General features: G+C 37.6%; 3 protein-coding genes across 7 annotated transcripts; all 3 read right to left on the minus strand.

Moving 5' to 3' along the window:
• Positions 1 to 1,037: 1,037 nt before the first annotated feature.
• LOC112182909 (coronatine-insensitive protein 1) lies at positions 1,038 to 5,229 on the minus strand. The gene is made up of 4 exons (XM_024321472.2): positions 4,799 to 5,229; positions 4,117 to 4,597; positions 2,678 to 3,173; positions 1,038 to 2,179 (listed from the first exon to the last, which is right to left on the minus strand). Exons 2-4 carry the CDS (start codon positions 4,593 to 4,595, stop codon positions 1,361 to 1,363), a joined length of 1,794 nt encoding a protein of 597 aa, XP_024177240.1. The 5' UTR covers positions 4,596 to 4,597; positions 4,799 to 5,229; the 3' UTR covers positions 1,038 to 1,360.
• Positions 5,230 to 16,951: 11,722 nt separating this feature from the next.
• Positions 16,952 to 18,400, minus strand: LOC112182915 (coronatine-insensitive protein 1-like). Its single transcript, XM_040507884.1, has 2 exons — positions 18,263 to 18,400; positions 16,952 to 17,770 (listed from the first exon to the last, which is right to left on the minus strand). The coding sequence occupies exons 1-2, from the start codon at positions 18,398 to 18,400 to the stop codon at positions 16,952 to 16,954; spliced, it is 957 nt and encodes a 318-aa protein (XP_040363818.1).
• Positions 18,401 to 19,507: 1,107 nt separating this feature from the next.
• Positions 19,508 to 25,472, minus strand: LOC112182912 (protein FAR1-RELATED SEQUENCE 5). 5 transcript variants are annotated; one of them, XM_040509834.1, is made up of 7 exons: positions 25,105 to 25,472; positions 24,438 to 24,903; positions 21,686 to 23,130; positions 20,405 to 21,367; positions 20,244 to 20,311; positions 19,878 to 20,159; positions 19,508 to 19,788 (listed from the first exon to the last, which is right to left on the minus strand). In XM_040509834.1, the coding sequence occupies exons 2-7, from the start codon at positions 24,899 to 24,901 to the stop codon at positions 19,720 to 19,722; spliced, it is 3,291 nt and encodes a 1,096-aa protein (XP_040365768.1). In that variant the 5' UTR covers positions 24,902 to 24,903; positions 25,105 to 25,472; the 3' UTR covers positions 19,508 to 19,719. The 5 variants fall into 5 exon arrangements, with proteins under 5 accessions (XP_040365768.1, XP_040365772.1, XP_040365774.1 ...); XM_040509838.1 differs by lacking the exon at positions 25,105 to 25,472 and adding an exon at positions 23,352 to 23,425 and having other exon boundaries at positions 24,438 to 24,574; XM_040509840.1 differs by lacking the exon at positions 25,105 to 25,472 and adding an exon at positions 23,352 to 23,425 and having other exon boundaries at positions 21,686 to 23,134; positions 24,438 to 24,574.
• Between the last annotated feature and the right edge of the window lie 1,612 nt (positions 25,473 to 27,084).

Raw genomic sequence — 27,084 nt, forward strand, 5'->3', positions numbered from 1 at the left:
TTTGAAACGGGGTTTGGAAAACCCTAAACTTTTTGGCCTTCTTTTTTTTTTATTTTTTGAACAAAATATTTCTGAATTATCCTCTCTTTTAAGAACAAAACATACAGAGGCCACTTTCATATCAGAACTTCTGGTATAATACACGTCTCCAAATCTCCAGGACTCTTTCATTGACCCACATGATACTTAAGGATAAGCTTCCAGTTTTGTTCTCACATTTGACATCAAATTAGTGGATAGAACTGGGTGACCTTGTCTTACTTAGTGGTTGGACGGTTGGTCTTCAAGGAAAGACAGAGAAGAACTGGAAAAGAAATTATGCAAATTAAATTATTGATTTGTTGTTGTTGGAAAGAATAAATTGACTACAATTCAGTAGGTTGGAATATTGGATATATATGATTGAGGAAGTACTTGGTCCTCCATTATAAATTGGGAATTGACTTAAAACCCTAAACCCTTCTCTCAATGGAAGTCGGTACTCACCCACTCATTGTTTTTTTTCTTTCCTAAGCATAAAGTCATAAGATGAACTGAGTATTGATACGTTGACATTTTTCCATTTGATTTTGGGTACTCATTCATATCTCATATTCTCTTAACTAATGCATTTTATTCTAATTCCTACCCTCTAGGCATGTCAACATCACAGAAACTTGTTCCCAGTTTCTGAGAGATCATTTTCTTGGGTCAGGAATCTTATGATAGTCAAGATAGTGCAAGCAAGGATCATAACATTGAACCCTGAAAATGCTTTTGAATCAAAAAGCAGACGAAACCCCAACTGATCTACGCTTCTGAACCAAAATAGAGACACCAGACATTCGAATTCAGTAGGAGTTTCTGATGCCACTGAACTCGATACCTGTTCGTAGTTGCAATCGCGTAGCTGACTGCTCCACACTTCCAAACTTGGTGCTCAGCATGAATCCAGTCAGTACTTGTATCAGCAACCAAGGCAATTAAGACAAGTAGCTATTGTTGAAACAAGAGATATCACGCTACAATTTTATTCAAAGACTACAAACATATCCAGATTATGCTCCAAAAACTACCCAAAAATTCCAGTAAGATCAACTCATCAGACTAACATAAGTCACCATAGTACTGAAACTTTAGCTAACAGCCCTGCATGTAGATTTGATACAGTACCTCATCAAAGAGTGCGAGGTGCTTTCAGATTACAGAGCAACAGACTTATTGCCAGATTAAAGTCTAGAAATACAATACAAAATGAAATTTAAAAATTGAAACCCTCAACTAACCAAAAAGAAAAGAAAGTTGCATGAATTTATGAACAAGGTGGGTGGAACTGCGATCTGGAAAGGAAAAAAAAAAAAAGGCTTGTATGTACAGCTCTCTATGCGTTAATCAAAGACTCTGGATCCAAGGGGATAACAGTATTTGGAAAATCTGTTCTTGGTCCAGCAAGAGAGTAGTATGCAAGAATATGAGCTGGATGCTCAGCCACTGCTGCCTCCCCGTTCGGATCAAGAACATTAACTCGTCTAGGAGGAATCAACTCAATATTCCAATACGGGCGAGTCATTGCCAAAAGATCACGACCCGTTTGGGATCCCCTGTACCCTTGCACCCACAAGTACCTTAGCGCAGTCAGCTGCATCACTGCAACAGCCAGTGCACCCTCACTGAAGCAACAGCCCCTCATTTCTAGTTTCTGCAGACTAAGGCAACCCTTTGAAAACTCCAAAAGCCCTGCATCAGATTCACCAACATAACCTAGAAGCATCCATCTCACATTTTGACTATACCGGCCCACGTAACTAAGCCCCAAATCAGTCAAACCCCCAGGACGGAGATACAAAGCAAACCTTCGAAGCTTTTGGCATCCCCTCAATAGAGCTCGAACGCCATTGTCAAGTGGTAAATCTGTTATCGTCTCTTCACGGTCAAGCAGGACAAGGCGAAAATCATTTAGATTTTTAGAGTGAGTCCCAATGTATTCCAGCGATGCATTTGTGATATCTGACACGTAGACAGCCAAGTACTCCAGTTCCAGGCAGCCCTGTGCCAAAGCCATCAGACCCCTCTGTGAAACAACACCATCTTCGTCCTCCATACCTTGCTCATCAGCACCTCGCTCAATTCGGAGCCTCTGCAGTCTCTTGCAACTCCGAGCAAGGACTTCTAATCCTCTATCTCCAATGACATTCCTTGTCTGCCCATAAAAGAAATAAATTAGAACTCAGATGCAAGTTTCAAATACGGTTCCCGTTCCAAGATAAGGCACATATCCAGAAGATGTATTGATTTAATAAGGGTCTTTTGGCATTTGGACTCAAAGCTTACTAATTCTCTTTAGCACAAGAAAAAGGAGGTAAACGCCAGATGTAAAACTTACTTTAACTACAAACAACAAAGAGAGTTTTGAACCAGATCCTATAAACCTCAAGAGGTAATTGCAGAGGCTTACTAAAGCAGGTCCAAATATCAAGAATAACAGATAGATGAAATAAGAAACTTCGGAGGATCAACTTAAACATATAGAATAGATCGCTCAACAAATAGAGAACTATATACCAAAGGGTTAATACCCACCCCTTCTGCACCTATACTAATATTCACATGGAAATGTTGTACACACAAAATCACACATGCACAGATGACTACACATAAAAGTCAGATTAAAAAAGAACTAAAGATTTTGTAATTCTACCTCAAGAACTTCCAAGTTGGGGCACTTTTGAATTAAAGTACAATGGTCTTCAGTGTCGAGCAATGCATATAGGAGATCCAACTTTTTGAGGGCAGCTGCTAATGGGAATACAATAGGCATTTCATTCTTCCCCAACATCGTTAGACCCAAAAGACATATCTTTCGTGGCAGTGATACAACTGAGTACTTCTCTGATTGATCATTTTCTGCTTGATCATCGAAGGAACCTCCACAAAATTCTTCTAAAGCAGTTGCATGGCGGAAGAAACCCAGAAGATCCAAAATTTCACAATCGCTAATTTTCACAGTGGTTAAGGAGGGGCAATTCCTGGCTATGAGTTCAAGGTCTTCAAATCTGATTCTGCCAAGATCCGTCATATAGAAGTTTAAAGTCTCGAGTACAGTGTTGTTTGTAGCAAGCTCATGTAGCCATTCACCCCACTCATCCTCTTTCTCAATTATCGAGCTCTCCTCCAAAAACAAGGTCCTCAAATCCCTGGCAGACAATATAATAATAAAAAGTTAACATATACCCAGATGACAGGTACAGAACAATAGCTTGTTTCAGAATCACTGCATAAGACGCCTACAAAAATCAAGGATTTGTTTCCGTGTGTGCGCTGTGTGCAGACATGCATGTAGAGTTTAAAACCATTCCTCCATAAGTTCCAACTATAAAGCCCTCAAATTCTGCTAATTTCTATAAGTAAAATAATTTTTTTTGTAGTGATTCGATCATCCTTCTCAAAAAATAAGAGTTATAGTGGGAAGGCTTGGTTTTCTTTATTGCTTGGGTTTTGGGGTTGGAGTAGGGGTGTGCGTGTGTGTGTGGAGCAAAGAGAAAAACTTTCCCCAAGTAAAAACCTTTGGGAGTATAACAAGCATTGCACTCAAGGTTACAGTTAAGCTCTCGATTCTTAGATGTGAAGCATAATACTAAAACTAAGGTTTTAATCTGTAATGTAATCCACACTGCTGCAAAATTAGGCTGTGTCAAAAGAAAACAATAAACAATCCTAAAGATTTTGTTCATAGTATTTCGTAGGAACTCAAAATAATTTGATTAGTACATCTCAACTAAGCTCTTAATTCTTAGAAGAGAAGCAGAACTAGAACTTTAGTGTCAATCTATAATGTAATCCATACTGCGGCAATTAGGCTGTGTCATAAACAAAACTAAAGATTTTGTTTTTTAACTTCTTTGAAATGAATTCAATTCAATCGGTACATCTCAAAATGATTTCAAGCTAGGAGTTGCTCAGATTTGAATAATGTTAAGTAATCAACACTTATAGTATGCATACAACTTTACCCTAATCAATATGCAATAGTGACAACAGTAGGCAATATATGAAATAGTTTAAAGAACTGCAGCCCAACATTTCCACAATTCAACAAAGCATAAACGAAAATTCCAGCAAGTTGTAGACTTGGAATACCTGCAGAAGCGGGCGATGTGGACAAGGCCGTCAGTCGAAAAGCCGGAGCACTTGTCGAGCTTAAGCGATTGGAGCTCACGGCCGCGTGACCGCGCCAATAGCTCCAGGTCGGAATCACTCACAATCATTCTCCGGAAATGCAAGGCCTTCAAGCTCTTAAACGACTCGGCAATCTCCTCCACCCACGGCGTCACATAGCCTCCCCAATCCTCCGGTATCAGATTAAACATCGCCGCCCTCGGCTTTCCCTTGAGCTTCAGCGACTTGAGCTGCCGGAACCGCCTCCTGAGCCTCTCGGGAGTCGTCGTGTAGCAGAGCGCGATGGTCACGTGCTCGCGCGTGAGCGCGTCCAGCTCGTACCACCGTCGGCACACCAACGACACGGCGTCCCGGTCCTTCGAGTCTTTGATATACGGCATCACGCAGCCGGCTACCACATCGGACATTCCAGTATTCATTCTCACGTTTCGATCTTCCATATCTAAAAATCCAAACAAAAATTCGAACTCTTCTGAAAAAATTCAAAAGATTTAAAAGCTCTTTTTATCAAAGATCCACGACGAAGCTTCGAATCGAATCTCCAACCTCTCAGACTCTCACCGAGATTCCAAAACCACCACAGCACACAGTAAAACCACTCTACTATAACAATCAAGAAACTACAGAGACTGTAACTAAAAACCTTATCTCGGAAGAACCGCCGGACCGAAACTGAATAGAGAAACTCCGGCGACGCAAGATCTACTCGGAGCTGGCGGCGAGGACGAACCAATCCGATCGATGACGGGGAGTGAAAGAAGACATGGCCTGAATGGAGGAGGATCCGATGAAGAGATGGCCGGAGAGAAATCGGCGGCGACGGTTGGGGAACGGTTTTTGTGGAGCAGGGATTGGATCAGAGTGAGAGAGAGAGAGAGAGAGAGAGAGAAGAGAGAAGAGAAGAGGGGGAGTTTGGGGAGAAGAGAGGGAAAAGATAAAGATAAACGACAATAAAATATAGGGCGTCACCGAGGGGGTGCTGAAGTGGAGGGAGTACGCGTGGCGGGAGGTGAGAGGGCGGTGGTGTCAGTGAGGGTAACAGTGGTGTGGCTGGAGAAGATGCTGTCTTGGGAGTTGTTATAGTAGTGATGTATAAAGTGGGGAGAGGGAGGAGGGAGGAGGGAGGAGGGGGAGGGATAGAGAATAATAAATTATTTTATTTGTTTAATTAAGGGAGGGGATCAAAACTCAAAAGATTAGATTGAACCAAACAGATTTTTTTTTCTTTTCTTTTTTTGGTTTTTGTGTTAAAGTGAGGACCAATATAAATGCAACAGATTTGATTATTTGAATGTTGGGGTTTGGATCTTTAATCATTTAAGTGCTATTTATTGCAATGAGTGAGGGTAACCGTAAATGTACTCTTTGTTTTTAAAGACAAAAGTAATTTTCTCTGATGACATCAGATCAAAATCTGAAGTGGTGAATACCGGTGTTGGCGGATTAATCCATCTTATTAGAATAATCTCTGTCAATATCAGTACTGTTATAAGTCAGATTTTTCGAATGAACTGTTATTGATTAAGGAAAAGCAAAACAGTGTGTTAGTAACTATTTAGGATATTTTCATTAACAACGCTCTTTAAATTACAGCTATCAATTTCGACACGACTTGATAACACGACTCAAAACCACACAAAATAAAGTTGGGTTGAACCCGCATGATTAAAAAGCGGGTCGGCCATGGGTCAACCCTCCATGACCCATTTAATAAATGAGTTGGTCACGGGTCAACTCAACACCAAGTGAACCCGTATAACCCGATTATACTTCTTGAAATTTTGGACATTTAGAGTATTTGATCATACTATTAGACAATTTGAAATATCTTGCTTTATAATTATTGGATTTAATTATTTATGTATATAAATAATTATTTATAGTATTCGTCTTGTGGAGTTTTTAGTAAATTTAATCAATTTAACCCATTTTTTTAGTTAAATGGGTTGCATTGTTAACCCATTTTTTATAAATAGGTTAAGCTGGCTGGAAACGGGTAACCTGTTTAATAAATAGGTTGGGTTTGAGTTTAAATTTTTGACACGATTATTAAATGGGTTGGGTTTTGATTTATATTTTGCGACACGACAAATACTTTGACCCGACACGACCCATTGACAGTCTTAATTTAGATATTTATCAAATTTTAATAAGGTAAAATAAATAAAGAATTAACAAAGAGTTTGTCGGTCCAGCAATATTTAGAAGTTTCGACGAAACTACAATACAATGAAGATTCACTATGAATAGCATTAGTATCGGCAGAAAGAGAATTTAAAAACCAAACAAAATTTTTGAGGTAACTATACTTTATATTTGCAGCATATTGGGTTCTCGCAAAGTGTAATAAATGCAAATAGGAGGAATCTAAGCACTTAAGTGACTAATATCCAAAATTATTTGTTGATATTCTCAATAAAAAAAAATTTAGCATATGCAATCATCTATTTCATTTATAAAAACTAGCAGGGTCCACGGTTCACCCACTATGTGTGTGGAGAGAAGTTAAAGATAGTGGAAAAACTTCTCGTACAACTATCACATTTTCTGCTTTTATTTTTTATTTTACAATTTATCATATTATCATTAATTATATTTCATAATTTTTTAATATATAAAGGTTAAATTAGTAAAAAAAATTCAATTTTGGAGAGTCATCTCTCATCTCTTAATGATACTATAGATAATGACTCGTATCTAGAGACACATTAAGTATAATTTTCAGCCACCTAAGTGCTCAAGATATGTGGTAAGCAGCTTGAGCAAGCTGATGGGCTGCAACGTTAGCCTCATGACTGACATGAGCTTTTGTAGAGACACATTAATTCGATATGTAACAACAAACTCGACAATAGCTTTCATCAACAAAAAAAAGAAAAAGAAAAAACTAGACAGTTGCTTTACCTCTGGTGATTTACTACTCCCGACAAAATTAAAAGTTTTCTACAAAGGTAAGTGGCCTATCTTTTCAAATTCTGCTACAAAAACTGCCACACATGTAGTAACTTTTCTCCCTCTTTGTTTTTCCTGTGTCTTCCTTTTATCAAGCAAACAGAGGATTTCTGTACTGGTGAAGATGGCTTCTGTTTGTTTCACTCACTGTTTCAGTTGTAAACCCAGCAAACAAACTTCGCAGTTTCAGTCCTAATTTCTTGCGTGTGCAAAGGGGCAGTAACAGTGAGTGTGACAAATGTTGAAATGTGAAATAATTTCTTTATCCAAATTGCAAGCATTTAATTATTATCTTTTCTCTCCAGATAGGGATATTTCAATATGCAAGTGCACAAGTCGAAGCAATATGATTCGAGCCTATATATAAGGTTATAATCCCATCTTAGCATATGACCTCATGGACGTTCTACTGATTCTAGTTAGTTCTATGTGTTTCAATTTCTTTGCAATTTCCATAATTTGGCTTTATCGATATTGGATTCGTATAGAAATATTTTTAAAATAAATTTTTAAATATTAATCTATATTATACTTAACAGAACTTAATTTGTCCGTCATAGTAGATTTGAAAAGACTTAATAATCCTCATATCATATGTTAATTTTTTTAATTTAATTTCAATGTTGAAGGAGTAATATGGTAAATCACAAAATCAAAATTTAAAATTAAAAGAGATAAATATATAATCCACCCTCTATGTAGATAACTACCCACTATCATATAACTTCATAACGTTTTTTTATTTTTTTTCTAAATAACTTTTACTATTTTTTTTCTAATCAATAAATTTTCTTATACTTGAAGAGAATGTGTTTGCATTGACTAACAAATTCACAATTAATAAATTATATTTAACTCCTAAAAATGCAAGTTATGAGAATGCAAAGGCATGGTATGACTTTTCTTTCCTCTTGGGCGACGGTGCATGTGTGTAAGATGGGTGGTTGGCAATCGACGCAGGCTTGGAGAAGGTGGTCAGAGGCCAGATTGTGGCGGCAGTATACCATGGATTGTATGGTGCTAGCTATCTCTCTGAGATGGGTCGATTGGCAGAGAGTGCAAGGATGGTGTCGAGCTATCACGCTGACATACGAAGTTGAGCGGCAAGGCAACGCGAGTTTCTTACTGGGTCTCAATGTGGACTCGTCGGGGTATGGATTTGAGTCTAGATTCGGCCAACAACAGCTGAGGTCGATGTGGCTTGTTGTGTGGATTGTGTCTTTCCAGCATTGTGAGTTTGATGGGAGAGTTCTATGGTGGTGGTTTGCCTGCGAGCCATCTGAGGAGAAGGAAGATGGTTGGTGGGCAGCTTTATGTTTTTGTTTAGAGTAATTTTTTTTTTTTAGGGTTTTGGTTAGGTCTTTCTGGTCTTTAGCATGTCTGTACTCTTTTGAGTTAGGGTTTGGTCAAATTGAGGTGTCATGGATTTGGTGTCTTTTCTGGGGACGAATTGGTTTATTTTCGGTTTTATCTTATGGTCAATGTGCTGACGAGCGATCCTTGCACGTGGTCTGGCTTCTTTGGGACACGATGTAGAAGATGACGTTGGTTTTTTTTGCAGTTGTTTATGAGGTGGTATCGAAATTCTAGGAATTCTCGGTAGCTCGAGAGATTGGGCAGTATAGGTGGTTAGGGGTTGAGCCCTTTCGGCTCATGGAGGTCATTTATGATGACGGACTCGTAACTGGTTTAAATTTAGGGAGGAGAGTGGGGAGTTTAGATCTATATCACCGGTCATTTCCATGCTTTGTAACTTTGACTAAGTTTAATAGAGATTTCTTATTCTCAAAAAAAAAAAAAAAACTAGCAAAGTCCCAACTGGTATGTATAGTAACTAGTTTCATAGATGCGCGAAACTATCACAAGGGTTTGTGCACAAAGATTTTGATTTTTGTTTCTATATAATACTATAATATATATAAATTATAGAGAAACTATCGACCAATTGTACCAAAACATACGAGTCACTTTTCCAAAATTTACTCGGATCTATATAAGTGAGTGCTTTGATTTCTTTTTGGGAAGTACATTTCTAGAGGGGACCAAGTACCAATTATACTAAAAAAAGGCCAGTGTACTCCAAGTTACCAAAGTAAATAAAATCTGGGTGTTTCAATGTGAAGCTGATTTTGTTGTTTTGTATGGCACTCTGCAGATCCAGACAATCTTGTCAGTATGTGCGAAGGTTTGGTTTTATAGGGTTGGAATGACTTGAAGATGCTCTTCCTATATGGAATTCCATTTAAATAACCCATAGAACTTAAACAAAACCATGAGGGTCCTAGCAACTTATCATGGTGATGAAGCCGTTGAATAAGTAATACCTTGTTTTCATTCTGAAATTTACTTAAATGAAAAAGAATGTTGTCCCAACTCCTAAAAGGAGTAAATCGATAACTCTCATACTCCGGCGATAAATTCCTATGATGAAGTAAGTAATGAGTATTTTTTAAGTCGCGTAGAAGTTGTCTGGTTATTCAGCTAAGTGGAATATTGTGATTTTTTCTTATTGTTCCGATCATGACTCCCTAGGCTAAACCCTATTAAAGTGTTATTAGGACTATATTAGGGTTGTATCGCTTTATAGGATCTTTACATTTCGTTTCCACTAATTTGTTGGGAGCTATTATTTTATTGTGAAATTTCCTCCACTTGAAACATAACACTATAGCTAACATTATTGTTTATCAACCAATGGGGTCATACTATGTTGTGTTAATTGACATTTTCAAATCTTGTCTGCCAGTACACCACACTTCTTAAGCCTGTGATAGCGAAGATCTTTTCAGTTAGCTAGATTGCAGAAAATGTTACGAGCGATATATGCAGTGTGTTAAGAATTTAACAATGATAATATACATAAAAAATTAGTCAATTCTCGTGATGACTTAAATGTTTAAACTTTAACATATATGTTTTTGGTTACCATCAAAAGTACACATAAGGATGACAGTTTTTTTTTTTTTTTTGGGTTGTTACATAAGGATGACAGTTTGAACTCGTAAGCACTCATTTTCATACACGGATCCCTTGTTGATTAAACAAGTCCTATTGAGATGCTACTTAATCATTTAGTTAATGTAATCGAGTCAGGGTACCCTCAAGGAGTGAACAACTGACATATAGAACATGATCAGCACAATCCACTTAATCTCATATAGTAGGATTAACATTTCTCCTTCAAGAGGGACATGCATTCCCACATAAAAAGATTTGACTAAGTGCTTTAATTTTCTACTAATCTCATGGATTTCATCTTCTAATAAGGAAGTTGAATCGTCTCTTTTCAATATCTTTACTCATGATCATATTTACATTTCAATATTTGATCGACTATCTATTACTCAATGGTTTGATAATTTTTGAAAGCAATCTCAAAATTTGAAATATTTAAGTTTGCGTGAATAAATACGCACATAATAATTTGTATCGTATCATATAACTAATTGATTCACTTTAAAATTCTATTGATTTAGTATATATCTATATAATTATATTTATTATTATTAAGAGAAGATAGTTTGTTAGCTAAAATTAAAATTTTTGACAGAAATGAACCTAGAAGATTAAAAAAATTTGAGAATTGATTAAATCACAAAGACAATTATGACATTTATAAAATATATTTTTATTAAAAAATAATAAAAAAACCCATAACTCACTTTTCTCTCGCACTATATTCTTTCTGCAATACCCGTTTTCTTTTTTATTTCTTACAAAAAAAAAAAAAAAAACTACTTGTGCATGTAAAGCATGTGTGAAGAAATGCTAGTTTGACATTATTGCTGGTAGAAGAACTTATTTGCATCATTATGGCAGAGAAAGTCAAGTAGTGCAAAGCCATGAGGCCATCAATATTCTCTTGGTACGCCACCTTCTCATATTAGTATTACTCTTATTATTATTATTCTCTTGAAAGATGCCATAAAAGTCCTGATTCTTTGCCTTCCTTTGTCTAGGAACAAATAAATACCATACCCACATCAGAGATGAGCTGGCCTCTGTCGACAAGCTTCGACCAGGTCGGGCAGCTTGAACATCAACACGTTAAATATCTAAATACAGGTAGCCCGAACCGACGGAAATCAGAGGTTCATGGAGTCATAATCTAAAGTTAAAGCCTATTTGTCTGTTCTTCATATCCTTCTCAGTCAGACTCGATCGTTGTCCTTCTACGTACCAAACTGTGTGTATAGCAGATTAGCAGTATAGGTTGTTTGGTGTAGTACGTAGTCGCTTCAAAACTGTATATGCTAAGGTTTTAGAGTAAAACTATAGACGTTGACAGCGGTATGGAATATACAATGATACATGCAGATATGAACCGAGGATTAATGGCTTCTCCCTCAGCTAACCAAACTCATCACTTAATTAAGCTTACATACATAGTTAATAGTTGATGCTTACTGGGTTCCTTTTGATTAAGACAAGATATACCGATGTAGTACTTACAGTTGTTAAGCCTATATATTATGCCCCATTATCTCAGACAGTGACAGTACCGCGTTCTTGACAACCAAGACTGTACATTTTACATTTCCGATGTTGATGGAAAGGAACACCATCGACTTCCTCTTGGGGATGAGCGGCTCAATGCATAACTGGAGATGTGGAAAGAAAATACGTCTCGTATGTAAAAAGAATACAATAATATAAAAGGAACATAAGCGGGTGAACGGTTTTAATATCCAGATGCATTAGGGCTGCCATTTGGTTTGGTAAATACCGAACCGACCGAATACCGACCGAATATTTGAGGTTTGGTAAACCGAATCTTGGTAACCGAAATCGAAATAACCGAAATCGAAATAACCGAAATCGAAAAATACCGAAAAAGTTGGTTTGGTTTTGGTAAATACCGAATTTACCGAAATGCTAGGGTTATATATATATATATATATATAATTATGTAGTCATTTATTTTAATATGTATGAATATGATACATTGATATGGAAGATATATTTAATTTGATAAAGTATGTATTTAGTTTTATAATGAAAGATTATTATCTGTTTTGTGATATTTTGCTATCATATGATTTATTTAATTTGTCAGTTTTAATTTTAATAAACTACATTTCTTAATAAGATTTTTAATTTTTTAGTTAATTGAAATTAAATCATTTACATTTTATTTATATTTTTAATTGATTTGGATGTTTATATCATTTTAAGTTACTGTGTTTCTAAGGGTAACAAAACTGCAATGATTTTTCTCCCCCAAATTTTCTACCCAGGTAAACGTATATTGATCCCATGAGAGGGTAGGGGTGAACCTTGTCCTTGGTAGGATTTGTGATAGATTGACTACTGGTATTTTAGTTGTAAAGGTAGTAACGCCATTACAATTGACCATGTGCATCGAGGTTAATACGAAGATGAAATCGGCTTATATTTTTACCATAGGCGTATCTTATCCCATTCTTTATATCCACCAGTCGGTTATCCAATGTATTGATTTTTTTTCACTTGTTGGTTTTGATAGGTATACATTTCTACATAACCGATGAATATGGTAGACAACACTAGTAGACATATAAACATTTCGTGCGAGCTGATAAATAAAAAAAGTCTGATGGTAAATCTGACTTCATCCACGTATTCATAGCATAGTAATAGACATGATATGAAATAATCGGTCTCGTTTGTCGTCGTTTCGGTCTCGGTCAATGCAGTCAATCTTCTTTTATAGTCATTTACCAAAATATCCTTTTCGCAAATTTGGCCTTAATAATTCTTTCTCAAATCCGATTTTTGTGCCCTTTGAAACCACAGGCTCATATAGACGAGCTCCATCTACCAATGTGAAAAGTTGCAACTCAAAATCTTGTTTCAGTGTGGTTACCCTTTAAGAACTCTAATTAATAACTATATGGACAAAAACGACTATTGTTAGTGATCATATGGATTGAAGTCGAAATGAGAACGAAAATGATCAAATTTTTAACTGTATGTTTAAAATATTTAATCATCAAATCCAATCAACGTAGGAAATTAGCATAAATTAGCATTTTTAACTCTATATAGAAGACTAAATTAGCATTTTTGTACCTTGGAGGTAGCTTTTGTTTATATCAGAAAGAACCAGGGATGCTCATATTTAGAAAGAACTTAGCATCCTCATTTCAGCAGCAGAAGCTGATCATTTTGTATTTTGGAAAGTAGAGTTGCACAAAGATCTCTAGCTATGTATTTAAGGACAATATCTTTTGTATATGTCAGTTATGAGACTCTAGATATAAGAGTGTTATTCAGTTTCGGTAAAGTCGTATTGTTTGATTCTAATTTATATTTTGAAAATATATTTGTTGTAAAGTTTGGTAATACCAAAAACCGAAATACCGAATTTGGTAAAAATAATTAATAACCGAAAGTTTTGGTTGGTAATTGGTAAGTCAATTTCAAAACCGAAAGCTTTGGTTTTGAAGTTGGTAATGCCCATAACCGATTCGAACCGACCGAGTGGCAGGCCTAAGATGCATCCATGCATCGAATTTTAGTGTGTCTTGCATGTTATACTTCTAACTTAAATTTAAATCAAATGATAATGAATAAAGAGATATATTTTGATGATTACGGATTAATTACCAATACAAAAATTAAGCGACATAAAAACTTGAATAGAAATACGTATTTGCATGGTGTGGCAATTGGCACGTCAAGAGGTGACATAGGGCACCCGTGAAATACAATAGCATGCCAAAACATGTTCAACCTTGTTATATGACACCTTATTCTTGAAATTATCATGTACCGATAAGCAAGCTCAACATTCGTAGACCATGATTTTAGAATGTGTTCTAATTGATGGACACCGAAACCTCAAACGTTTTTGTTTTAATGAATTTTAGCGTTTTTTTTAAATCATAAACAATATATACTTTGTTATTTTAAGTTCCATCAGTTGAAGAAGTGTTTCAAAGTCATCATAGACCACAGTTTTTAGTTAACATGATGCTCTTGAACAGTTTTATTTTTATTTTTTTATCTAGTTTTCACGAGATTGATGCATGAATAGTAGTTAGTTCATGCTTTGAAGCTTTTTAGTTTCTTTTTTTAATCCTAAGAATAAATAAACACTAATGATTAATTAAAATTAAATTTAACAAGTTAAAATATTAGTTAGTAACTATGTCTTTTTTTTTTTTAATCGAAATAGGTCAGTTCTTTTATTAAATTCAGCAAGCAATATAAAAACGAAACACCCCTATGAGGTCGACAAAAAGAATCGTTCCTCAAAACCTCATGAAATATCTATTCTAGAAGAATAAAATGGCGAAAATCCCCAGTACACCTACCTTTTAAGAAATCCATGCACCTTTATTCTAACAAAACCAAGAAATCTCGAAGCAGACATAAAATGGAACCAACTAAGGGCATCTCCAACAGACTACTTATTTCAAAATAAAAGCTAATTTTAGGCTAAAATTCTACTCCAACAGAATACCTAAACAAAGGTTAAATTTAACATTTGCTAAATTCTCTAGCTATATTTAGCTAGAGATGAGAGAGAATTTAACTAAAACCTAAATTTAATTTAAGATTTAAGATTTAGGTATTCTGCTATAGCATAACTCAATAATTAACTAGCTATATTTCACCTTTAGCTACTTTTAGCTATGAATATAAGTATCACTGTTGGAGATGCTCTTAGGCTCTGATTTTTGCCACCTAGATAAACTTAAGCAATAATTGGAGCAGAAGATTCCACTCCCTTGACAAAGTCAGCCCGACCCTTAAAGCTGAGGGCCCAGCCCATCCAAGCCCAGCAAGTAATGCTCACAAACCAGAATGAAGCCCAGAGGGCCCAAGCAAAGATTGCTAAGGACACCCCATAGACTCCACCCCCCTGTTCCAGCCCATCATCATCTCTGATTTGCAAGTCACTGCCGCCGCCACTGATATGGTAGATCCCGCCACTGTACCAGCCACTGTCAAGTAGAACCAAGCTGTCATCCCCGCCAACGAAGGGTCCGGGCCAGAGGAAAGCAGGGCCATCCTTACCTCCGGTAGTCGATACAATTTGACAGCCGCCCTTGCCTCCACACTTGCAGCCATTATACCCAAGAGCACCGCCATCAAAAGCAGCAGTCCCCGAGTATGAGCAAAGCAGTACACCTTCCACGATGGCGGCACGCCAAATATCAACATGCACCTGTAGTAGGTGCACCATCGTCCCTTCGACCTGATCGGAATCAACCCTTCCGATCCGATCTTGACCAACCCAAGACCGGATCACCACTCATTCACCACCTTGATGCCATCCCCGCAAATGAGGCCGCATCTTGCACTTCACCGTCGAGCTTGGACGCAAATCCAATAGCGCCCCCAACCCCCGACATCAACACAGCCTCAGCGCTACCCAGCGCAACGAGGAAGAGAATAAGAAGACCAAAATCTGCCATAACAGCTATTGACGAGCAACGGCGAGAATTTGAGAAGCTGCCGCCCTAAGGAAGAGGATTCTTAAACCCTAGCAGAGCGCTAGGTTCAAGATATTTTTTTAGTTAGTAACTATGTTATGTAAGAGCATCAATACAAGAAGTGCACTGTCTAATATGATAAAGTTTTTTTGTATAAAGTCTCGCATATAATTGGACAAGGTAAAGCTAGTGTTCTTCACCGATCTTGCATCTCGTCTTCTTGCAGATCGAAAACTGTTCTGCAACACTCCCACCCCAGAAAGTCGAACTAATGTCCCCTACGGGACCGGTACCATCATTCTTCACTTTAACTTTGTTGGCCACTTAACATGAGCATACCAAACAAAAGAACAAGAAAGCACATCGTAACAAGGCCAAGGATGTGATTCAAAACAGCCATTTCATGCACATGTAATCATGAAAAAGAACAATAGAGGCACAACATAGAACACAACCATAGAGGTGGGGATTACCCCTAATTACAATCGGAAAAGGCAAAACTACAGCCAACAAAAAGACCCCGTTCCATTACAACATTATTCATCAGTCCTTTTCATCCCATAATTCGAACAAAAGGTACCCTGATCTTCCAAACAGGATCCACCCAATCCACTAGATCCCGCATCCTGTATATCAAAACCATTGTTGCTGCCACAATTCTCCAAAACAGTTCCACCAGTAGATATCCCAGGCAGTGAAACCATACTCATGGCTGCAATGCTATTTGCAATTACATCAACGTCGCTGGTTCCAGTGTATAGACCATGGCTCCCAACAACAAGCATATTTCTATTCTCATCTGCATTTGTTAGCATGGCAGGTAATACATCCATCAGCGGTGAGCTACTCTGAGTTGAACCGCTTATGAGCAGCCAACGCAGTCTCTCTCTAGCATCCTTCTCCAACATGGAAGCAGTTTGAGGAATCAACGGATTCATAAGGTTTGAGTGCAAGGGAGGAATGCCAGTTGAAATAGCAAGGCCAGCACTGACAAGGTAGCCATGACCGGAAGAGCAAATATCCATAACTGGAATCTGAACAATCGGATCAAAAATCAAAGGCTTGAAGGTTGGGATCTGCTGAGAAGTTGGCATTGGCAACCAGATGAGTGGGTCTGGAAGAAAGGCAGGGAAATCCAACAAGGGACAATCTGCCAAATTAAGTGGAGGTTTTGCTGTCAACATACAGGAGGGCATACTGGCAGGTAATATAAGAAGAAAGTTGTGGGAGCAAAGCTGATTCAATGGATGGGCCAGAGATTGCAGGAGGTTCTTGTGAGTACTGCAAACCCGATGATCCGGGAGGGCACCAACAATAGTAGCAAGACAAAAGAGGAGTAACCATGTATGGAATTTGAGATGCAGAGTTCAGGGTTGGTTGGGCAGTCAATTTTCCAAGTGACTCCAGAAATGTACAGCTCTCTATGCGTTAATCAAAGACTCTGGATACAAGGGGATAACAGTATTTGGAAAATCTGTTCTTGGTCCAGCAAGAGAGTAGTATGCAAGAATATGAGCTGGATGCTCAGCCACTGCTGCCTCCCCGTTCGGATCAAGAACATTAACTCGTCTAGGAGGAATCAACTCAATATTCCAATACGGGCGAGTCATTGCCAAAAGATCACGACCCGTTTGGGATCCCCTGTACCCTTGCACCCACAAGTACCTTAGCGCAGTCAGCTGCATCACTGCAACAGCCAGTGCACCCTCACTGAAGCAACAGCCCCTCAATTCTAGGTTCTGCAGACTAAGGCAACCCTTTGAAAACTCCAAAAGCCCTGCATCAGATTCACCAACATAACCTAGAAGCATCCATCTCACATTTTGACTATACCGGCCCACGTAACTAAGCCCCAAATCAGTCAAACCCCCAGGACGGAGATACAAAGCAAACCTTCGAAGCTTTTGGCATCCCCTCAATAGAGCTCGAACGCCATTGTCAAGTGGTAAATCTGTTATCGTCTCTTCACGGTCAAGCAGGACAAGGCGAAAATCATTTAGATTTTTAGAGTGAGTCCCAATGTATTCCAGAGATGCATTTGTGATATCTGACACGTACACAGCCAAGTACTCCAGTTCCAGGCAGCCCTGTGCCAAAGCCATCAGACCCCTCTGTGAAACAACACCATCTTCGTCCTCCATACCTTGCTCAACAGCACCTCGCTCAATTCGGAGCCTCTTCAGTCTCTTGCAACTCCGAGCAAGGACTTCTAATCCTCTATCTCCAATGACATTCCTTGTCTGCCCATAAAAGAAATAAATTAGAACTCAGATGCAAGTTTCAAATACGGTTCCCGTTCCAAGATAAGGCACATATCCAGAAGATGTATTGATTTTAATAAGGGTCTTTTGGCATTTGGACTCAAAGCTTACTAATTCTCTTTAGCACAAGAAAAAGGAGGTAAACGCCAGATGTAAAACTTACTTTAGCTACAAACAACAAAGAGAGTTTTGAACCAGATAAACCTCAAGACGTAATTGCAGAGGCTTACTAAAGCAGGTCCAAATATCAGGAATAACAGATAGATGATATGAAACTTCGGAGGATCAACTTAAACATATAGAATAGATCACTCAACAAATAGAGAACTATATACCAAAGGGTTAATACCCACCCCTTCTGCACCTATACCAATATTCACATGGAAATGTTGTACACACCAAATCACACATGCACAGATGACTACACATAAAAGTCAGATTAAAAAAGAACTAAAGATTTTGTAATTCTACCTCAAGAACTTCCAAGTTGGGGCACTTTTGAATTAAAGTACAATGGTCTTCAGTGTCGAGCAACGCATATAGGAGATCCAACTTTTTGAGAGCAGCTGCTAATGGGAATGCAATAGGCATTTCATTCTTCCCCAACATCGTTAGACCCAAAAGACATATCTTTCGTGGCAGTGATACAACTGAGTACTTCTCTGATTGATCATTTTCTGATCAATCATCGAAGGAACCTCCACAAAATTCTTCTAAAGCAGTTGCATGGCGGAAGAAACCCAGAAGATCCAAAATTTCACAATCGCTAATTTTCACAGTGGTTAAGGAGGGGCAATTCCTGGCTATGAGTTCAAGGTCTTCAAATCTGATTCTGCCAAGATCCGTCATATAGAAGTTTAAAGTCTCGAGTACAGTGTTGCTTGTAGCAAGCTCATGTAGCCATTCACCCCACTCATCCTCTTTCTCAATTATCGAGCTCTCCTCCAAAAACAAGGTCCTCAAATCCCTGGCAGACAATATAATAATCAAAAGTTAACATATACCCAGATGACAGGTACAGAACAATAGCTTGTTTCAGAATCACTGCATAAGACGCCAACAAAATCAATGATTTGTTTCTGTGTGTGTGCGCTGTGTGCAGACATGCATGTAGAGTTTAAAACCATTCCTCCATAAGTTCCAACTATAAAGCCCTCAAATACTGCTAATTTCAATAAGTAAAATAATAAAAAATAAAATAAAATAAAACATTAACATAAACAACAACATATAGATTAAGGTACCTGATTAGAACTTTCCATACAGATGGATGAATATACGGTTCCCAAGCAGAAATAATTTGTTTATCAAAATAATATAGTTGTACACAGAAGTCTTATTGGGAGTTTGAATTTGCTCACCATGGGGTTAATGGTGGTGATGCCACCACCCAATCAAAATCTGCCACATGTTAGTTCATAACCATAGATTAACTATGGTTAACCCTTAATAATATAAAACTAATTTTCAGATTATTCATTATATAATCACACACTACCTTTTTGTCTTCTACTTGCTCTTACTTTTCTATTTCTGCTACCAACATCTTCTACCAACATCTTCTTTATTTCTTTTTTCTCCACTCCACTCCCATATATGTCTACATCTTCTTGATTTAGTTTTTTAGTTTTTCTACAAAAAGCCTTACAAGACTAACATAAAAACAACATTTGTTCTTTTCAATTATTATTCATAAAAAAAAAATGACTTACCAGGTCAAAATGAAATAGCTAGGTAGCTTGATAAATGAAATTAAGAAAACATCCAAGTTGAATGTACATTTCACTTCTACATAAATTCCTCTATCACTTTAATAGTTTGATAGAAGTAATAGACATACTACAAATATAAAAAAACAGACCAGCTACTCATAAAATGGCTTCAAAACTTCTTTTCTTTTCAATTCTAGCTAGCTGCAATATTGGTGCTTAAGATGTCGATGGATCTGGAAAATTCAGTTGGTGAGCTGGTCCTTGAGGTCTTGGTTGGATGATAGCCTATCAATTTTTTTTCCATAAGTAATAGTTATTATTTAGATAAACAAATCTAAAAAAATAAAATAATAGATACATACAAGAGAGCAAACCTGTGAATACATAAGTGAATAATCAAACATTGGACGAATAGGTTGGTAACCAAGTGATTGACTTGGAATTGCATGAACAATAGAAGCTGTTGGTGGAAATCCATAAGGATAATGCGAGGGAATGTCATGTGATTGATTAGGCATTGCTTGTACACTGGAAGTTGTTGGTGGAAATCCATAAGGATAATGCGAGGGAATGCCTTGAGGACCAAAAGTTGTTGGAAATCCAGGATTTATGAAGGGCATATTTGATTGATTTTGATTAACCAATCCAATTGATCCCTATACATTATATACACAGTAATATAAGATTATTTCAACTTTCACAAAATATGAGCTATAGATTTCATAAATGACAAAAATAACCTGAACATGTTCATATGAATTTGAAGGGCCAGTCTTCTCATGTTCATATGAGTTGGGTTCCTGAGAATCTATATATTGATAATGATTGTTACAATGGTTAGATATTGTATAGATAAACAAATAATGCAAGATAAACAATACACAGAGCATTTTCTACTAACCTTTTCTTTTAGATGGAGTTTTCCTTTTCCTTGATACAGAGACATTTTGTTCTTTAAGGGGTACTGGACCATCCTCTTGTTCTCGCCGCACTGATGAAGATCTCAGTTTTGATTGCTTCTTAGATCCCAAATCATTATTTCTCTTACCTTTGCCACGCCTTCTACCCCTCTTAACTTTTGGATCACGCAAAACCAGATTTGCATTATTTTCATTCACTTGATCGTTTGAATCTATATCACCATTTGTTTCATGTTCTTGTCCAATGGATAAATTGCCATCCAATTCTGCCTCCAACTCCAACAATTTAGACTCCACCAAGGTGGACGATTGTTTATCCTTTGCACCTTTCGCTACAATTCTTTGTGCTATATGAGACAAGTGACTATATTGGAGTGCAGAAGATGCGCTCCGATCACTAAAATTTGCTTCCCCATAACATTCAAGATCAACTCCTTGTCTAGCATCTCGTCTCCATCTTTTTAAGTAGTACTTGGATGGTAATGTTGACAAGCCTAACTCACGGAATAATTTTAATGCATGTGCACAAAGAATCCCTTCAAACTGAAATCTCTTACAACTACAATTAACTGACTGATTTGAGGGGGAATAGATGACTGACCTTCTCAAGTTTGGATTCCCTGGTCTTTGAACCACATATGTTTCTATTCTCCCATCATCACTCTCTAATTCCAGTATCAAGTCCAAACATTTTCGAAACTCTTCTTGAAAACAATTGAAACTTGCTTTTGTGTACATCTTTGCTGCTTCAACCTCCACTTTCCAATTAGACAGAAGTTTTCGCTTTCTTTGCGTAGTTGCAACTTCTGCTAGCCTCTCCTTTTCTCTTCGATCAACTAAAGCACGCTCATAGTGTACCACCCACTCACAAAGAATAAGGTTCTTATAAAAGAACTTTTTCAAAGTCTTGTTTATACTTTCACTTCTCTGAGTTGTTGTCATACCTACAATAAAGCTGATGCATTATTTAAGCCAACCATTATTACATTCTCCGGTCATCTTCTTATGGATCTTAAGAGCTTGTTATATAAGTATTGATTTGCTAGACTTAGAGTACAATAAAGTTTGTTGTGGTCCATATATGTCTAGTGCCTAACCTTTGAATACATATATATATATATATATATATTTTAATTGACTCATAGTTAATAAACATAATGTGATAAACAACTATATAGAAGCAAGAATCCCAGAAAGCTTGATCTACATTATAAAAAAAAAGAAAACGATCAAAAATCATAATGTGATAAAAATGGTCATACCTGCACAAAAGTTGCATCGGCCATAAATTTGTGCCCACTTCTCACGCAAGTTATACAAGTCTTTTAGCCACTCATTTTCTTTCAAATCATAATAATCAAGTAGATCTTTCCAACTCGATTCAAACTCTTCAACACTCTCTGGATCATATATGCAACTTTTGAAAGCTTGTGAAAATGTGGAGAACTTCGTAAAGACTTGACTCAAGTGTTTTGCAGCATTTTGATATATGTGCCACAAACAAAGACGATGGTGAGAATTAGGTAGTACTTCCCTAATTGCACTAGCAATCGATGCAGCTTGATCTGTAAATATTGTCTTTGGTTTTTTTCCTCCCATAGCTTGTAGGAAAACATCAAAGAACCATTTGCATGCCTCTGTGGTCTCCCCATCTAATAATCCACAGCCAAATAGAATTGTTTGACCATGATGATTAACTCCAACAATTGGAGCACAAACCATGTCATACTTGTTGGTTTTGAAGGTTGTATCAAAGACAACCACATCACCAAATATAGTATAATCACTCCTTGATTTTCCATCACAAAAAAAACAACCACATATTTCATTGTCGATGTTTGTTCGAATTGCATAAAAAAATGACTTATCCTCCATTTGCTTCTTCTTAAAGTAATCAAGCAAACATTGAGCATCACCTTTTTTCAAAAACTTTGCCCGCCTTCTTTGAATGAAGTTATTGCAATCGGTCTGAAGGAAATTTAGATTTTCCGGTCCTCCTGCTTCGACGGTCAGGTATGAAAAGATCTGTGATGGTTTGAACCCTGCAAAGTGCATTTGATTCATCAAACCACCTTGAGAAGGTTCTATGGTTCTTTGTGACCTTAAGACATGTGAACTTGATTCAGGAACAAGATCATGGGTATGCTCAGCTTCAAACTTTGTGACAACAAATTTCCCATCTTCATTTAGTTTGATCTGAAGCATTGCCTTACATCCAAATCTTCTTTCTTCTCTTTTCTTCTCTGGAGTGTTCTTTTTTGTATAGAATCCTTCACAAGAGCAACAAAATTCTCTTTTCCATGTCACATTAGTATGCTTATATTTGTTGCTTCTCAACCTTCGCACACTAAACCCAACAACTCTAGCATATGAATTATAATAGTCATATGCATCTTGATCACTTTCAAAACTCATACCAAGAACTGGGATATTCTCACCTCCTGCTTGCTTCTTACCATCCAAGATACATAAACCTTCTAAACTAGAATCCCCGTGTTCATCATCACTGGGCACTTGAGTATCGCTACTGGCCTCTTGAGTATCATATTCAGGTTCCTCATTAGTCTCACCATCAATTGCATCATCTTCACATCCTCTTTGCTCATTCTCAGTGTTACTACAATGTTGATAACAAGATTCATCGTCTTTATTTTCCATGAATTTGGTGGTGTAGGCTTGTGTCCCAATTACTATGCACTCTGTCAATCTAACTAAAACAATTGTGTCAATACGTTTATGGATTACGTTTATTACCAAAAGCAATCAAATGATCATCACCTTTTCTTTTCTTTTTTTGAATAAATGATTATCAATTTTTCTGGGTAAAACAGATTTAGGCAGATAGAAAGGTTGAGAGAAAGAAAGTGCTACAGTGTAAAAGACAAGTACAAATAAAACAAAATATAGGTGGAGAGCACAGTAGCTTACCGTTGCCAATTTAGATTATGCAGAAGATGAAGAACCAAACAGCCAAAAAAAAATGAAGATGAAGAACCAAACGTCTGTGAGAGGAGAGTGGAGTGGAGAAAAAAGAAATAAAGAAGATGTTGGTAGAAGATGTTGGTAGCAGAAATAGAAAAGTAAGAGCAAGTAGAAGACAAAAAGGTAGTGTGTGATTATATAATGAATAATCTGAAAATTAGTTTTATATTATTAAGGGTTAACCATAGTTAATCTATGGTTATGAACTAACATGTGGCAGATTTTGATTGGGTGGTGGCATCACCACCATTAACCCCATGGTGAGCAAATTCAAACTCTCTTATTGGAGGAGTTCAATCTTCCAGGAACAATTTTTGTAGTGATTCGATCATCCTTCTCAAAAAATAAGAGTTATAGTTGGAAGGCTTGGTTTTCTTTATTGCTTGGGTTTTGGGGTTGGAGTAGGGGTGTGCGTGTGTGTGTGGAGCAAAGAGAAAAACTTTCCCCAAGTAAAAACCTTTGGGAATATAACAAACCTTGCACTCAAGGTTACAGTTAAGCTCTCGATTCTTAGATGTGAAGCATAATACTAAAACTAAGGTTTTAATCTGTAATGTAATCCACACTGCTGCAAAATTAGGCTGTGTCAAAAGAAAACAATAAACAATCCTAAAGATTTTGTTCATAGTATTTCGTAGGAACTCAAAATAATTTGATTAGTACATCTCAACTAAGCTCTTAATTCTTAGAAGAGAAGCAGAACTAGAACTTTAGTGTCAATCTATAATGTAATCCATACTGCGGCAATTAGGCTGTGTCATAAACAAAACTAAAGATTTTGTTTTTTAACTTCTTTGAAATGAATTCAATTCAATCGGTACATCTCAAAATGATTTCAAGCTAGGAGTTGCTCAGATTTGAATAATGTTAAGTAATCAACACTTACAGTATGCATACAACTTTACCCTAATCAATATGCAATAGTGACAACAGTAGGCAATATATGAAATAGTTTAAAGAACTGCAGCCCAACATTTCCACAATTCAACAAAGCATAAACGAAAATTCCAGCAAGTTGTAGACTTGGAATACCTGCAGAAGCGGGCGATGTGGACAAGGCCGTCAGTCGAAAACCCGGAGCACTTGTCGAGCTTAAGCGATTGGAGCTCACGGCCGCGTGACCGCGCCAATAGCTCCAGGTCGGAATCACTCACAATCATTCTCCGGAAATGCAAGGCCTTCAAGCTCTTAAACGACTCGGCAATCTCCTCCACCCACGGCGTCACATAGCCTCCCCAATCCTCCGGTATCCGATTAAACATCGCCGCCCTCGGCTTTCCCTTGAGCTTCAGCGACTTGAGCTGCCGGAACCGCCTCCTGAGCCTCTCGGGAGTCGTCGTGTAGCAGAGCGCGATGGTCACGTGCTCGCGCGTGAGCGCGTCCAGCTCGTACCACCGTCGGCACACCAACGACACGGTGTCCCGGTCCTTCGAGTCTTTGATGTACGGCATCACATGGGACATTCCAGTATTCATTCTCACGTTTCGATCTTCCATATCTAAAAATCCAAACGAAAATTCGAACTTTTCTGAAAAAATTCAAAAGATTTAAAAGCTCTTTTTATCAAAGATCCACGACGAAGCTTCGAATCGAATCTCCAACCTCTCAGACTCTCACCGAGATTCCAAAACCACCACAACACACAGTAAAACCACTCTACTAACAGAATCAAGAAACTACAGAGACTGTAACTAAAGACCTTATCTCGGAAGAACCGCCGGAAAGGAAATGAATAAGCGAAACTCCGGCGACGCAAGATCTACTCGGAGCTGGCGGCGAGGACGAACCAGTCGGATCGATGGCGGGGAGTGAAAGCAGTCATGGCCTGAATGGAGGAGGATCCGATGAGGAGATGGCCGGAGAGGAATTGGCGGCGATGAGGGACTGGATCAGAGTGAGAGAAGAGAAGAGGGCGGGAGTTGGGGAGAAGGGAGGGAAAAGCAAAAGAGAAACAACAATAAAATATAAGCGTCACCCGATGGGTGCTGAAGTGGACGAGAGGCCGCGTGGCGGAAGGTGGTGTCAGTGAGGGTAACAGGGCTGTGGTTGGAGCAGATGCTGTCTTGGTTATAAAAACCGAGAATAATAAATAAAGTGGGAGCATCAAGGACACTAGTAGTGGCTTCTTCCTCAGCTAACCTCATCACTTAAGCCTCCATACGGAGGTAATAGTTGGGGGTTCCTTTTGATTAAGACAATATATACCGATATAGGACTTACGGTTGAGGGTTAAGCCTCTATATTATGCCCATTATCTCAGACAATGACAGTACCACCTTGGTTGTCATTGTACGTTTTGCTTTTCCTATGTTGATGGAAAGGAACACCATCGACTTCATCGGAGTGGCTCAATGCATAACTAAAGATGTGGAAAGAAAAAAAAGTCTCCCATGTAAAAAAAAATACAACAATCTTCGAATTGTAATGTGTTTTGGATGTTATATTTTTAACTTACATTTAAATCAAATTATAATAAATAAAGACATATATTTTAAATATCACGGTTTAATTATCAATACGGAGATTAAGCGACATGAGAATTTGAATATAAATAGGTATTTGGATGGTTTGGCAATTGACATATTCAAAGGTGGCATATGGTCACCCGTGAATTACAATAGCATGCCGAAACATGTTCAACCTTATTAACACCTTGTTCTTGAAATTATCATGTACCGATAAGCTAGCTCAACATTCGTAGATTGTGATTTTTAGAATGTGTTCTAACTTATGGATACCGAAACCTAAAACGTTTTTGTTTTAATGAATTTTAGTGTTTTTTAAAAATCATAAACAATATTTGCTTCGTTATTTTATTTTAGGTTTCCTCAGTTGGAGAAGTGTTTCAAAGTCATTATAGTCCACAGTTTTTTATTATTTTTTTGGATCCCGTTTTCACCAGATTGATGCATGAATATTAGTTAGTTCATAGTTTGAAGCTTTTTAGTTTCTTTTTTTGAATCCTAAGAATAAATAAACACTAATTATTAATTAGAATTAAAGTAACTAGTTAAAAAAATATGTAAGAGGGACAATACAAGAAGTGCACTGTCAAATATTTTTTTTGAACTCAATCATCAATTTCATTCATGCGTAAGCCAGAATGGCACGGATACATACATTCCCTTGCCATAACAAGGATAAGTTTAGGACATGGTATGCTAGCACCACCCATTAGACAACCAGTGCTCACTTATTTAAGAAAAAGCGAGCCTAAGAACTATGACAAACTAGCACATAGTAATTAGGCAAAGTTTAGAAGAAAAAACAAAATTAAAATTGCTCCTTGCCCTTAACAATTGGGCTAGGAGGTTTAGAAAGATAAGCAAAGCAAGTTTCTTGCGCCTCAGTCACCTTCTTCGACTTTGGAGGGTTCTTATTCTTTGCCCCTAATGGCCTTCCACGTTTCTTTTTGGCATCAGAGTGGGCAAAGACCAGCTCCTTGGGGACGAGAATATTGCCAGGCGCTTCAACCATCCCTATGGACTTAGCAGAGAACCCACTGGTGAACATGGGGATCTTTTGTTTCTTGGCATGAACCTCGGGGAGGAGAGGTTTGAACAACTCCGGTAGCAGGAAACTGAGCTTTTGGGGAGACTTTGTAGGAGAGGGAGGTAGGTGATGCTTGTCACTCATATTCTCCTTGGTCCCTGCCTCCAACCCTGCAGGTATCCCTGTG

This window comes from Rosa chinensis, chromosome 1, assembly GCF_002994745.2.
Source record: "Rosa chinensis cultivar Old Blush chromosome 1, RchiOBHm-V2, whole genome shotgun sequence".
In the NCBI taxonomy this organism is placed as follows: Eukaryota; Viridiplantae; Streptophyta; class Magnoliopsida; order Rosales; family Rosaceae; genus Rosa; species Rosa chinensis.

Excerpts from the sequence above, each read along its gene's own strand:
- LOC112182909 (XM_024321472.2), bottom strand. The coding sequence starts at position 4,595 with ATGGAAGATCGAAACGTGAGAATGAATACTGGAATGTCCGATGTGGTA. Across the intron at positions 3,174-4,116 it reads CACATCGCCCGCTTCTGCAG|GGATTTGAGGACCTTGTTTT; the intron begins GTATTCCAAGTC and ends ATTGTCTGCCAG. Across the intron at positions 2,180-2,677 it reads CCAACTTGGAAGTTCTTGAG|ACAAGGAATGTCATTGGAGA; the intron begins GTAGAATTACAA and ends TTTTATGGGCAG.
- LOC112182915 (XM_040507884.1), bottom strand. The coding sequence starts at position 18,400 with ATGTTGGGGAAGAATGAAATGCCTATTGCATTCCCATTAGCAGCTGCT. Across the intron at positions 17,771-18,262 it reads CCAACTTGGAAGTTCTTGAG|ACAAGGAATGTCATTGGAGA; the intron begins GTAGAATTACAA and ends TTTTATGGGCAG.
- LOC112182912 (XM_040509834.1), bottom strand. The coding sequence starts at position 24,901 with ATGGAAGATCGAAACGTGAGAATGAATACTGGAATGTCCCATGTGATG. Across the intron at positions 23,131-24,437 it reads CACATCGCCCGCTTCTGCAG|ATTGACAGAGTGCATAGTAA; the intron begins GTATTCCAAGTC and ends TGTTTTAGTTAG. Across the intron at positions 21,368-21,685 it reads CCGATGCAACTTTTGTGCAG|GTATGACAACAACTCAGAGA; the intron begins GTATGACCATTT and ends GCTTTATTGTAG.